The following is a 13,752-nucleotide window of genomic DNA, read 5'->3' as shown; positions in this document are numbered from 1 at the left end:
GCACTTGTTTCTCGTACCATTTATTCAAAAATTACTTCTGCTTAACTGCTTGCTTGCCGTATCTGCCTAGCTAATAGACTTTGCAGACCTCAGATACCCAAACCTCGATTGCCGTGCTCACCTCACTGTTCCTCTCCACATCTTTCACATCCTAGTAAATGGCACTATAGTCTCCTGTTGGTTTAAGACAAAATCTGGGACTTTACCTTGAGCCCTCCTGTCCTGCACACAGTCTCAGCCAGTTCTTCAGCTTCAGGTCTTTACCATCTGCGCCACTGTCACCTGGTTTAGCCTGTTGTCTTACCTGGACCACAGCTGTCATTGTGCCCTGCCTGGCGTCCCTGACTCTGCACTTGCACCCTGTAGTCTTTTCCCAGTAGAGGAAAATGGTAATCAGGGCTATACCGTTTCCTTAGACCAGGTGGCTTCCATCACATTTAGACCAAAACTCACAGTTTCCACCACCTGAGAGACTTTGCCTGACCTGGGTGTCCAGGGAGAAGTCACCTGAAAAGTTAACCTGGAGCTGAGTTTTGAAGGAGGCTTACGAGTTAGCTAGACAAACAGGAGGGTCCCCTTCACCCTTGTGTGGTCGGGCCATTGTTCTGGGGGCCCTGTGTGTACTGCCGCCGTTGTGTTTGCGGGGTCACCCTAATTACTGCTTGTCCCCTAGAAACCCCTGGAGAGCAGTCACACTCTTCTTTGGCCTGTGCTATTGGTGTTTAGCACACGAAGGCATTTGGGAAAAGCCTGCTGCACGGCTGGCTGGAAACAGATACATATGTGTATTTTAGCAGGTAACGTTGGAGTATCAGGAAGGCACTGGGATGGAAGGGGCTGGAGTTAGGGAAAAGAGAGAGAGGGTATCGTAAAATTGAAAGCAGGAGAAAGAATTCCATAGGCAGTTCCCCTGAAGTTCTCTTATGACTTTGAAAATCATCCCGTGTGACTTTTGGCACATCTACCCCCGAGCACCCAAGTTCTCATAATACTGGGTTGTCGGAAAAGTCATGATGTATTTTTTCTGTTTTTCGTTGCAAAACTATGTCATGACTTTTCCGACAGCCCAATATTTAATGTAATTCTCAATATCTGTAATTTTCATATCTCAGGACACATCAGACAGTGGATAACAAGTACATTATCAAACATGAATGCAAACTTAAAAAGGGTACTTTTAAAATATAAAAATGAATAACTGCATATTCATAATTTTTTAAAAAATATTTTATTGAGGAATTGGGGGAGGGGAACAGACAAGTTACTGTCCTTCTGTTCTTCTGTCTAGTTGTGGAGGATGTCACTTCACTGACCCATGTTGGTATTATTATTGCGCTCTTCCCGGCTGAGGCAGTCACTCACCGGCCATTGGATGGTCACTCACGGCGGCTGCTGGCCAGCCCCACTGCAACCTACGCAGTCACCAGCGACTCACGGCAGCCCAGCTCCAGGTCGAGCTGTTGTTCACCATCTTAGCTGTAGAGTGCAGTGTCACTGGCCCTCATGTGGGATTGGAACCATGGTCCTGCTGCTCAGAGCTGGCGTCTCAAGCCAACTCTTAACCAACACGCCACTCGGCTGGCCCGCATATTCTTAATTTGAGCATATGTAAAAGAACAATTAGAACTACAATTTGATCATTTTATATTTTTCAGTGGAATACCGGCAATGGTGGATTTTGCTGCTATGAGGGAGGCAGTGAAAACGCTTGGAGGCGATCCTAAGAAAGTCCATCCTGCCTGTCCGACAGATCTCACGGTTGACCATTCTTTACAGATTGACTTCAATAAATGGTACTTTAATACAGATATTAGTAAAGACAGCCACGCAAGCTGACAACCAACCCACTGGAAGTGTATGATAGAGGAAAGGAAGTAGAGCTAATTTATGCAGAGTAAAATAGCCTATGTTTAGTATTGAGTAATATGGAAAAAGAAAAACTGGTGGAAAGTTTATTGGTGAAATTTTTTTTACTTAGTTTGAATTTAAAATTAATTTTATGTTTGTATAGTATTTCTGCTACCATTTTTTATAGAAATGTATAAGCCTAGAACCTGCTTTTTGGAGTGACTGTCTGAATTCAGTCTTAATTTCCTTTTTGTTTATTAGCCTACTTCTCTTTCAGAGAGAATCTAAACGTGAGCCATGAATGACTTTAATGAATCAGTGATTGCAAACACTGAGCTCAAAAATAAAACAACAAAAAGGAAACACTGAGCTCACTAGAGCTGCTTTCTTCCCACTGAAGTAAATTTCTGAGATTTAGAAGATCTGTTTGACCAAGGTCAAACCAGAGAAGACATGATTCTGTTGTCATTGCTCCACTTTTTTTTATGTTCCCTGGAGTGTTGGGATTAGATACGATTCATCATAACTCATAAGAGCATTTACCCTCCGGATTAAAACTTAAAACTATGACTCTGAGCTCCTTTTAAGTTGTTACATAAATCTGTATCAGTACTTGCAGCTTCAATTATTGAAGGTGTTAAGAAGTGTATGATTTTATTGGGCACTTAGAATTATGTTTTCATCTCCATAAATTTAAATTACCTGGTTTTTTTTTCAAAAGCAAAACCTGAGATTTGCTTTTGAAACCCGAGTTAAATGGTATGGTAATGTTTAACAACATTCACTTACTTCCACATAGTGTGTGTTTTTGGAAGAGCTAAGTCTGTCACTTTTAACTGGTCTTGTGTTGTTTTTTGGAATGATAGTGCAATACAGAATGCTCCAAACCCTGGAGGAGGTGACCCGCAGAGAGCAGGAAAGCTCTCTCCACTTAAAGTGCAGCCGAGGAAGCTCCCCTGCAGAGGCCAGACTGCCTGCCGTGGATCCTGTGACTCTGGAGAACTAGGCCGCAGCTCAGGAAAATCGTCCTCACAGATCGAGAACACACCCATTCTGTGTCCTTTTCATCTGCAACCAGTGCCTGAGTATGAGACTGTTTTTTTCTGTACCAGCCAGATTGTTTGCAGTCAGGGAAATCACACTGTCCCCCCCCCATCTGCAACTCCTGCGGCAGTGCCGTCACACTTACTGTGCAGGAGCCCATCGTGCCTGTGGTCCTGACAGAAGCAGAGTTCATTACAGTGGGGGTCTGAAATACCCACATTGATTTCTGTTCCTTAGGAAGGAAACTTCAGGTTTTTCTGTAAATATACTTAATTTTTCTGACTGATGAAGAAAAATGGTATCACATCTTAAACTGAATTTCTTATTTTAATGAATTTGTACCGTTCATGTCCTCATTACTCATATTTCTTTTGTGAATTCCCTATTTATATTTCTAGCTTTTTTTTTCCTTCTAGGAGATTTTTAAATTATTTTTTACTGTGTTAAGAATTCTCTATTAATATAATCAATTATCATACGTTATAACCTTAATGAGCCTTGTTAGATAACTGATGGCCTATGTGGTACCATGGGAAAAAATAAGCCTGCCTAGAAAGAACCCTGGTCTTAGGAGTTGGTTCAATTTCCTAATAGGTAATTTTTCAAAATAAGAAAGAGTTCTATGACTTTAATTTTTATATGTTGTAAAGTTTCCAAAGTTTTCTTCTCCTGTTAAGTTGTTTATCGCATTGTTAATAGACTGCCCCCCCATTTTTTAATTGAATAAAACATGATTTAAAGTTTTTAAAGTTAGAATTTAACACATTTAAGATTTAGAATAGCTAAGAATAGTATCCACACATATTTCATCCTGTGTGCCACATAATACGTTATTTCATTTGTTCCTAAAGTAGATCTTTTGAGTTCTGTCTAGTTCTACAGTTTTTGGCTCTATTTCTATAAAGCCTCAGGTTATAGTAACCTCATGTGTTCTTCCTTTCTAAGAATCCAATACAATTTGTGGGTCTTGCCATCAAATTATGACAGTTTTATGTATTAACTCCTATTCCTGATACCTGGTTGTCCTGATTGTTAGAGGCATATTGACTTTTGAGATTGACATCTCTTACACAGAAACTCATTTCCTGAAAAGGATTTATTGATTAAAAAATCATTGATTTTCTTGGTTGTCTTTTATAATTGACAGAGTAGGAAGTGCTAAGATGATATGATTTTATTTTTAAACATCCAGTTTGGTGTAACATTTTCCTTCTGTTTTGACTCTAAATTATAAAGTAGTAAGATGGGTTATGTTGTAGGCCCAGGCTGTATAAAAATAATAACTCTCGTGTGTGCTATTAATGCATCAATGAAGTATTAATTATAAACGTTAACAAGAAATAGAGGGGTAGAAAGTGGAGAGCATGCATTTGGCACTTGAAATCACTGCCCAGTTGGCAGTCAGGTCGTGAGCTAAGATGTGTGTCTGGCACTTTACAGCGCACATGCTGTGTGTGGGAGGTGAAGTAATTGTGGTGGCTCTGGAAAGCAGTGATCCCTGAGGTCCTGAGAAAAAAGTCTCACTAAGAGGTGCTGTGGCTTCACATGACCACTCAGCAATGAATTATTCAAGTAGCCTTTGTTTAAAAAAAAGTTGACAGTTAAGCAACTGGAATTATGTGGCCCCCAGAGGACATGTATAATTTAAGTTGTATTGATATTCTAGTCAACACTTAATCACCAGTTGGCAGGCAAAATAAACAACTTAAAACTGTTAGTAATCATTTTTTTAACTATCCGTTAGATAAAAATAGCTTCCTAAAAATGGATCTGTGTTTACTGTTTCGAGATTGTTTTTATCTATTAATTTAATGCATGAATATACTTACAATCCATATAAAGTAAACTGCTACTTAGTAGATAAAATAGACCCTTCCATTTTGGGTGAGGTGAATACAAGATTTTGGCCAAAAGCTCTTTTTAAACTATAAAATGATATTGCTATGCAGAGATAACCAATGTCTCTCTTCTAGTTTAGCTGGCGCAAGGGCCAAGTAGGTGGAAATGTACGTGCTTATTATTTATTTATTTATTTTTAAGCTGAGCCATCCTGCCACCTGTTGGCAGCTCAGTGGCTGCTCAGCTCGGGCCGGGAATCGAACCGCTGTTGCTCAGAGCTCAAACTCTTTAGCGAGCTCTTAAACAACTGAGCTACTCGGCCGGCCCCGTGCTTATTGTTGAATAAGCTACTGCCCTCCTTTTTTCTTGAGGTGGGAAATCCAACAAAACTTACCATGTTATTTTTAATATGCTTTTAGTCAAATCTCAGAGTAAGGCATGTTAAGTACAGTTTGGTACCCTGGTGTGGACCTGGTTTTAATATACCCAGTAAACTAGTAAGTCCTGGTAATTGTTTTCTAGTGTGTTACTCAAAGCAGAACTTCCTTGTTGAAAGAAAATAACTGATTCTGAGAAGTCTGGTAAATTGCTGTTCCGTGAATTTAAAAAATATGTGTGTGTATAAGAATGAAGACTTGGAAACAAGGCATGTCGTTTCTGTAAAATGTACATTTAACACTGGCTCTTCTTCCTTTTAGACCTGAAACAGTGTTAAAAAATCAAGAAGTAGAATTCGGCAGAAATCGAGAGAGACTTCAATTTTTCAAGGTAGAAATGATTTGAGGGAAATTTTTATATTGAAATTTATAAAATATTGATAGGAACGTTTTTTAATATCGTTAGACCAGTAGTTTTTAAACACTTCGTAGCAGCAGAGCCCTTTGTTCTTTCACATACAGCGTAACTGGAATTGCCAGGGTGTAGGGAAAGGGAAAAACAGAGGCTGTAGTTAAGGTGAGCTGGGAGGGCCTTTCCTTCTCCCCACCCCTGTGGCTCCTGGGGACACAGTTGGAAACTATCATTTCTCTGGACTATTGGAATATTTTTCTTTGACTTAATTTTGATGTAATAATCTACAAAATAATTTGTTTAGGTTTAGTGTCTGCATATTTATTTTTAAGCATGTACTATAAATTTGGACTGAACATTGGTAAAATATTTTTAGTGTCAATATTTATATCTTGACAGTGAGCACACATTCATATAATTTACTAACACTTGGATTTCTTAAATTTACACAAAACATAGTGGAGTTCAAGAGTGTTTAAGAATGTGGCTGTAATCCCGCCCGGAACTGGAATGGCTCATCAAGTCAACTTGGAGTATTTGTCCAGGGTGGTTTCTGAAGATAAGGACCTCCTCTTTCCAGACAGTGTCGTTGGCACGGATTCTCACGTGACCATGGTGAACGGCCTGGGGATCCTGGGGTGGGGTAAGTAAATGCCAGAATGCAGGGGACAGCGGGGACATCATAAAGGAATATCTATAGCCTCCGAGGCTCTTGCATCTACTGTAGCAATAACAAAATAAACCGTGTTTGCGGACAGTGTGGTGTAAGAGAATTGGTGGCATTTGCCCAGCTCCCAACACAGCACAGCACCGCTGTGGGTGGTGGTTAGAGTGAGGCTGAAGGACATCTGTGAAGGTGACGTGGTTACTCTTCAGGTAAAGACCTCAGTGGCTTCTCCTGGCCTCTGTTATAAACCCAAGTTCCTTTGCATTTTAGTGTATAAAGCCCCTCACAACTGGTGCCTCTTTGGCCTTAGGTCACAGAGTCTTGAAGACTGGTTTTTTATCCCGAGTGGGCTGTGCTCTCACTTGTCCGGCTCTGCTGAGGCTGTTCCGCTGGCCGTCATGACTCTTACACAGGCCGTTGGTTGTGATGACTGTGTCTTTGCCCTTGGGCTAAGCTGTTTTCTGTGCGTACCGTATCTGGAGCATAGTCCAGTACTTGGCATAATAAATACTAAGTGTTTACTCAATTTAATACAGAGGTCAGTATCCAGGTTTTTAACCATGTCAGTGGAGTTCTTGTGAGAAGACTCGGGCGCTATGTCCACAGCTCTGTATGCGGACTGTGTAAGACGAGCTCATGAAACACCCTGACCTTACCAGGATGCCATCACCTTTACATGCTGATGTGCCTGTCTTTTCTTTGTAGGGGTTGGAGGCATTGAGACAGAATCAGTTATGCTTGGGCTGCCTGTTTCTCTGACTTTACCGGAGGTGGTTGGATGTGAGTTAACTGGCTCATCAAACGCTTTTGTTACATCCATAGATGTTGTTCTTGGCATCACAAAGGTACGTTAGAGCGCGGCTGCATGACGTAGCGGGTGGGAGGCTCCATGAGCCTCCTCAGCAGTCCTTCCAGCCTAGTAGTAATAGCAAACACATACACCTGCTTTGTTCTGGGAAGTACAAGACAGTTGTGTCATTGTTCAGTGGACACGTTACCCCATCGATCCCTCATTACCAGCCAGGGAGATCGGTGCTGTTCTCACCTCTTCATTTCAGTTCTGAGGAAACACACAGTGAGGCTGAATGCCGTACCTAGAGGCACTGGGCTGAACAGTAAGTGGTAGGACAAGCACTGGAACCCAGGCGGTCAGCTCTTGAGTCCATGCTCTTAACCCTTTGGCCTTATTGCCTCAGTAAGTGACTTGTTGGCAACATGAATGAAACTGTATTTAGGAAAAGTCTAATCTTTAATACTTAATTGAATCACTTACCCTTTAGAAACTATTACTCTACTAGGTAATACTTCAAAAAATTTGAACTGTAGAAATATAGTGTCAGGTTTTTTCTATTGGCTGTTCTGACATTTATTTATAATATATTTTTCTGTTGAGTTTTTAAAATACTGGCTGCTGCACATGTTCAGTGCAAGGAGTGTAGGTTTCCTAGTGATGCCGTTTGTAACGCCCCGTCCTAAATTTGGTGTCTCAAGCTTCATTTTACCAATCAAGTCGTGTGTTCCCCGTGTAATCCCAGTAGGATCCCAGGGTCTCAGCATTTCCCTTTAGGTTGTTGTCTGAAGGCTTTCAGGCTACTCCGCAGGGAAAGAAAATGTAGTATTGATCCTTCTTCCCTGATTAGAAAAATATTTGACATCTTACAGAAATGATTGATTCCTTTTACGGGTCTAGAAGATGGAAGAAGTGAAATTGAGAATTAAAGCATTATTCCTAAAGGAAAAGGAGCATCCCATTATGTTTTTAGAGAAATCAATTCTTTCCTTCAGATGTCCAGAAAATGAATGCTGCTTTTTAGACCCCTCTGGCTATATATATATTTTTTAAATGTTAACATGTCAATTTTTGACATTTTGATTTATTGATACAAAAATTCAACATATGAATTCATGCCTTTATTGAATATTATATTTGAGTTCCTGTTGTATTAGTGATCTTTGTAGGATTAATCGTGTATTGTTTTTCAAAATGTATATTGTGGTCCCTCATTAGTTTTGTGAAAGCAGAGCTTGGTCTATCTAATCTGTATTCTTCATCCTCAAAAACATACCTGTGAATATAAGGAGACATCTTACTCAGGCTTGAGTGTCTATGTCTGTAAAAAAGAGTTTGGAAATAAGTGATGCCGTGCACCTCTGTGTACGGGACTCAGCGTTATTCACAGGCTGAAGGTTGTTTCATTCTTAGTCACCTCCCTAGGCTCGCTCTCTACACTAATCTGAGACCATTTTACAATTTAGAAAAGGTGAGCAGCTCTTTTAGTTATTGGTAGTAAGAAAAATGATTTTAGAAGGATTTAAGTTTGCAGCCACATGTTAAATCCTATCAAATGGAATTTACCTATAATTAATTTTGCTATAAATAATTTGGACCATTAGCTGGACTTGGAAGAATTTTATAGCCAGTGTATAATTTTTTATTTAAATGCACAGTTTGATCAGTGAACTAGTATTTCATTAAATCTAAGATGCCATCAGTGGTTTCAAGCACCATTATTTTGTGTACTGCTGAGAAAAAGGATTGTTAGCTAACAACACACCATTGCGTCTAAGCTGTACCCCGATTTCAGAAATGTTAAAATGGGAACCTCAGCCACTTTGAGCTTGAATGTGCAGACCTTTTCTGCCCTGCCTCGCAGTGACACTGAGCCTATCTTCTGTTGACTGTTTATCTTAAAAGGCCTGCAAAACCACAGCACGGTGATGTTTCTTACCTTCACTCTCACTAGCGGTGGCTAAAACACTAGATTGTTTAGCTTTCAGAGAATCTGTGCTAATCTTACTGCTAATTTTGTGTGTGTTTCTGTGTATCCCTTTCTATAGCACCTCAGGCAAGCAGGAGTGGCTGGGAAGTTTGTGGAGTTTTTTGGAAGTGGAGTTTCACAGTTATCTGTAGTGGATCGAACTACAATAGCAAACATGTGTCCAGAATATGGTGCTATCCTCAGCTTTTTCCCTGTTGACAATGTGACATTAAAACATTTAGGACATACAGGTAAGAAGACAGAAGCTCATTAGGTGTGTGTTATGTTTCCATCGTGTCTGAAATACTTTATAATAAATCCCTGCCTTGTTACTTAATATTCATGAAATCATCTTCTTCTGAAACTGCGGCTTTTAAGTAAACTGCATCAGATGACTTAACAAGTGTCGTGCTCTCAAGCCCTAGTGCCCTTTGACCCACTGACAGCAGCCTGAAGGAATCACTCAAACTGCTCACCCTCCCCTCACTCTCCCCATGGTCATGGAGACCTGCTCTGCGCAGGGGTCAGAGGTGGAGCACGTCCACATCCAGACAGAAGAGGCCGAGAACCGGTGCTCTAGCTAAAGAGCTGGAAGCATATAATTTTGTGAAAAGCAGAAGAGGGTTACAGGTTCCAATCTTTTTTGTAGCTTGATTAACTGGGAACTTTGGCCCGCCTTCTCTTGACTGCCATTTAATTTAAAACAACTACCTGCAAAACCAGAATGTGTAGATTTATCGTAAGGCCCCATTTAAAAAGTAGAATCTCTTTTTGATTTGATGCATTTCCTATTTTTTAAGAGATCATTGCTGTAATCAAAGATGTATTTTGAGAACATATTTTAGCATTCTCCAGTTTGGAGCAGTGTTATAATTTTATAAGCCAAATAGCAAAATTGATGCTTGGTCATTTGGAACCTTCGAGGGACAGTCCTCATAGAACAAAGCTTTGTCTAATCTGGGTATCGGCTGTAGAACATTCAAGAGAGAAACGTTAGAGGTGCTTCATTTGCATATTAAAATGAGTTACTGCATTAATGATCCATTACTGTGTGACAGGTTATCCTAAAACATAATGGCTTAAAAGGGCAGTAATTATTTATTGCCACGTGGCTTCAGTGGGTCAGTAACTCACCAGGGCACAGCTCGGACTGCTTGTCTCTGCTTTGTGGTTTCTGGGGTCTCAGCGGCGAGACTTGAAAGCCAGGTCAAGAGTCCTGAAGGCTTCTCACTTGCATGCACCTCTGGCAGTGAGTGCTGGCTGTCCCCTGGGGACTCCACAGGGGGCCGTCAGCCTTAACCCCACCATGCTTTCTCCAGGGAACCTGAGAGAGAGAGAGCGCCCCCGCCAGCCAGAAAGCACACTGCTCAGGCTCAGGAGAGTGAACATAGGTTCTGCCTCTTGACAGGAATGTCACTCATGCTGTAACTTTGGGTGTGTATTGCTGTGGCAATCATGGGAAGATATAGCCTGCCACTGTCATTTACTTGCCATCAGGCTTATAGATATGTGCCCAGTGTCACATGGGAAATTTTCATTGTTAACATCTATTGGGTTGTCAGAAAAGTCATGACACATTTTTGCACAAAAAACACGGAAAAAAGACGTCATGACTTTTCTGACAACCCAATAAATTCTTTTAATTTCTGAAGATCTTGTTAGATCTCTTTATCTTTCTGCTCTGTGCAACTGTTTTAACTTTCATTTACTTGAATCTTTCATTCTGACTTTATTGATGTTGCTTGTTCAGGGAAAATAATGAATTTACTCTTCATGGGGGCGTAGTAATTTATTAATATGTTTAATTTTATGATTGGTTTTTCTTTTGCAAACTTTTTTGTAAGTTTTGTAGAACTGACTCAGTATTTCTGATATTGTCTGTGATTGAATAACTTTTAAAGGTGGGGCTGCTATGTAGTTTATAGAGTTTTTCCTGGAGGGTAAAATTTTTACTACTGTTGAGAATATGATCAAGTACTAACTTGTAAAGAAATCGATCCTGAGTACTTAGTAACTTGTAATATTTGTTTCTTGCCCACCATTGAAATTCAGCGTTCTTAATCCCTGAAGATTTCAAAATTCCTTACTGGATTTTTGTTCATCTTCCTTTTAGGTTTTGACAAAGCCAAACTCGAGACAATGGAAACATACCTTAAAGCTGTGAAATTGTTTCGAAATGATGAGAATAATTCAGGAGAACCTGAATACTCCCAGGTATGTATAGAATAACCCACCTGGTAGTGGGTGAAATTCTGGAGTCTGAGAACCTGGGTTTGAGTCCCGGCCCTGAGATTTATTAGCTACACAGTCCTGGGCAGTTTATTTAGCCTTCCTCCACAGATTTCTTATCTCTAAAATATAAAGATAATCTACCTCATAGTATTTTTAAGAGATTAAGTACAAAATCATTAGAACAGTTTCTGGCACATAGTAAGTGCTCAATAAATGATAACTATTATTATTATTATTATTTAACAAATGTTATTTATGACCCTGCTTTGATTTTATTCATTTTCCATAGATTTCTATTACAGCGAATTTTATGACATTTTATCAAGTCTAATTTTTTAATATTTGAAACATAAAATTAACCATTCTAGTTTTTTATTACTTTATAATAAGAGTACTGTAATATCCTCCCAAAATACCAATTTTAATGATGTCTGCATCTGGTTAATGTCTATATTTTGTAAAAATACACTTGTGAAAGGGATATATGGTTATGTGGTCTAAATGTTAAAGATCTTTAACAACCAAAGCAAACATTTGTCTGTTAGAAATTTATATTGAAGTAGGTAGAATGCACATTCAGGAAAGTCTTAATAAGATTCATTTTCTAGGAGTGTGTCAGGGTCTAAAACAGGTTGGTGCCATCATAGGTCTGGTCAACTGTTAAGCTATTTTTTGTTGAGAAATACATTTTCTCAGCCAGCTTTATTTTTTTATAGCATGTATGCTGACCTGACATTATCTATTATTTTATATACTTGTTGTCCTGCCTCTCCCCAACCAGAAAACAGGTGAGCTCGGTGAGGATAGGAACTTGTTCTGCTCTGTTTGCCACAGTATTCCCAGTGCCTGGACCTAGTATATACTCAGTAAACACGTTGGGTGAATACATGAATAGGAATATTGAAGGCCAGCATAGAACCCACAGGAACTGAACGTGTATGATACTTTGGGCAAATCTTTTAACTTCTCTGATCATTTTCGTGTTGCTTTCAGCTCTGTTTATTGAATCTAGTGCTTTGTCCACATTAAAAATAAGACACAGGGAAAGAATAAGGGAATTAAATGGAAATATTTGGGTGGTATAGTAAAACGGAATAAATTTGCCTATTAAAAAACCTGACCAGATTAAGAAATAAAACTGAAATCCATCAAACCCATGTATAAATATTCTCAATCTGCCTCAGAAACTCGTGCTGGAATTGCAACCTGTCTTTATGAATCCTGACTCCTTTTCCTCTCCTTCCTCTTATGTCCTAGGTGATCCAGATTAACCTGAATTCAATAGTTCCATCTGTCAGTGGTCCAAAAAGACCGCAGGATAGGGTTGCTGTGACAGATATGAAGAGTGACTTCCAAGCTTGCTTAAGTGAGAAGGTAGGTTCCCTACTGCCTTCTTGCAGTAGGGCTTAGCACCACTAAGGGGGGAGGACCAGCAGGGTGGCCCTGGAGCTTGGCACGTGCCATCTTTCTGTTGGGTGCACACCAGCGGCCCCTCTTCCTCTGTCTCGAGTGCAGGTCCTTGGATGAGCTTCTTCCCAGGTTCTCTGTGAGGAACAGGTCGATTGTGTCTTCATTTTAAAGCTTAAATTAATTAAACTTAAGGTGAAAATTTTAGTTTCTGAGTCACAGGAGCTGAAGACTCCCTGTGGCTATGGCTCCATACAGACCTCGAGTGTTCACATCAGCACAGAGTTCTGTTGGACGGCCTTCCTCCAGACCCCAGTGACTTCCCAGGCTGACCCCTGTCCGAGCAGCACCGCCTCAGTCCTGTCACTTGCTATCTTCTGAGGACTAGTAGCTGCCTTTTTTTTTAAAAGATTTTATTGGGGAATTGGGGGAGGGGAACAGACAAGTTGCTGTCCTTTTGTTCTTCAGTCTAATTGTGGAGGATGTTGCTTCACTGGCCCATGTTGGTATTATCATTGCACTCTTCCCAGGTGAGGCAGATCGGTCGCTGAGCATTGGACGGCTGCTCATGGCAGCTCGTGGCAGCTCACACCAGCTGCCGGCAGCTCACGGTAGCATAAGGCAGCCCACTGCAGCTCCACTGCAGCCTACGCTGTCACTGGTGACTCAGGGCAGCCCAGCTCCAGATCGAGCTGTTGTTCACCATCTTAGCTGTAGAGGACACAGCATCACTGGCCCTCATGTGGGATCCGAACCAGGGCCCTGCTGCTCAGAACTGGCATCCCAAGCCAACTCTTAACCAACACGCCACTCGGCTGGCCCATAGCTGGCTTTCTTTTCAGAGCTTTTATTTTGATAATTTCTTGACTTTTTTTATTATGAAAAGGTCTGGCTTGCATGGGAATAGAACAGTATACTGAATTCCCATGTACCTCCTCCCTTCAGCAGTCACCAGTTCCAGCCATTCTTGCTTCGTGTGTTCTACACACACACAACACACGCACACAATCGCTTGATGCAAATCTTCAGGGTCATTCTTTTTTTTTTTTTTTTTTTTTTTTTTTTTTTTTTTTTTAAATGAGCTTCAATGAAAAAAATAAGCTTCAATCAACTCTAATACTTACTGTTTAAAATTTCTTTTTTTTTTTTCTTTTAGATTTTTTTTAT

The 13,752-nt window shown here is 40.3% G+C and overlaps 1 protein-coding gene across 1 annotated transcript in view; it reads left to right on the top strand.

The window, feature by feature from the left end:
- Positions 1 to 13,752, top strand: part of IREB2 (iron responsive element binding protein 2) — a 42,051-nt gene that overhangs the window by 13,890 nt on the left and 14,409 nt on the right. Inside the window, exons 4-11 of the mRNA XM_019640212.1 lie at positions 1,656 to 1,793; positions 2,715 to 2,933; positions 5,430 to 5,499; positions 5,980 to 6,163; positions 6,893 to 7,032; positions 9,026 to 9,197; positions 11,060 to 11,160; positions 12,436 to 12,552. Of these exons, the coding sequence (XP_019495757.1) occupies positions 1,656 to 1,793; positions 2,715 to 2,933; positions 5,430 to 5,499; positions 5,980 to 6,163; positions 6,893 to 7,032; positions 9,026 to 9,197; positions 11,060 to 11,160; positions 12,436 to 12,552 (1,141 nt within the window). The remainder of the gene's footprint in view (positions 1 to 1,655; positions 1,794 to 2,714; positions 2,934 to 5,429; positions 5,500 to 5,979; positions 6,164 to 6,892; positions 7,033 to 9,025; positions 9,198 to 11,059; positions 11,161 to 12,435; positions 12,553 to 13,752) is intronic.

The sequence above is a fragment of the Hipposideros armiger genome, unplaced genomic scaffold, assembly GCF_001890085.2.
Source record: "Hipposideros armiger isolate ML-2016 unplaced genomic scaffold, ASM189008v1 scaffold_48, whole genome shotgun sequence".
Lineage (NCBI taxonomy): Eukaryota > Metazoa > Chordata > Mammalia > Chiroptera > Hipposideridae > Hipposideros > Hipposideros armiger.
Note: the sequence above shows the minus strand (reverse complement) of the source record. Positions and strands in the feature narration are given on the sequence as shown.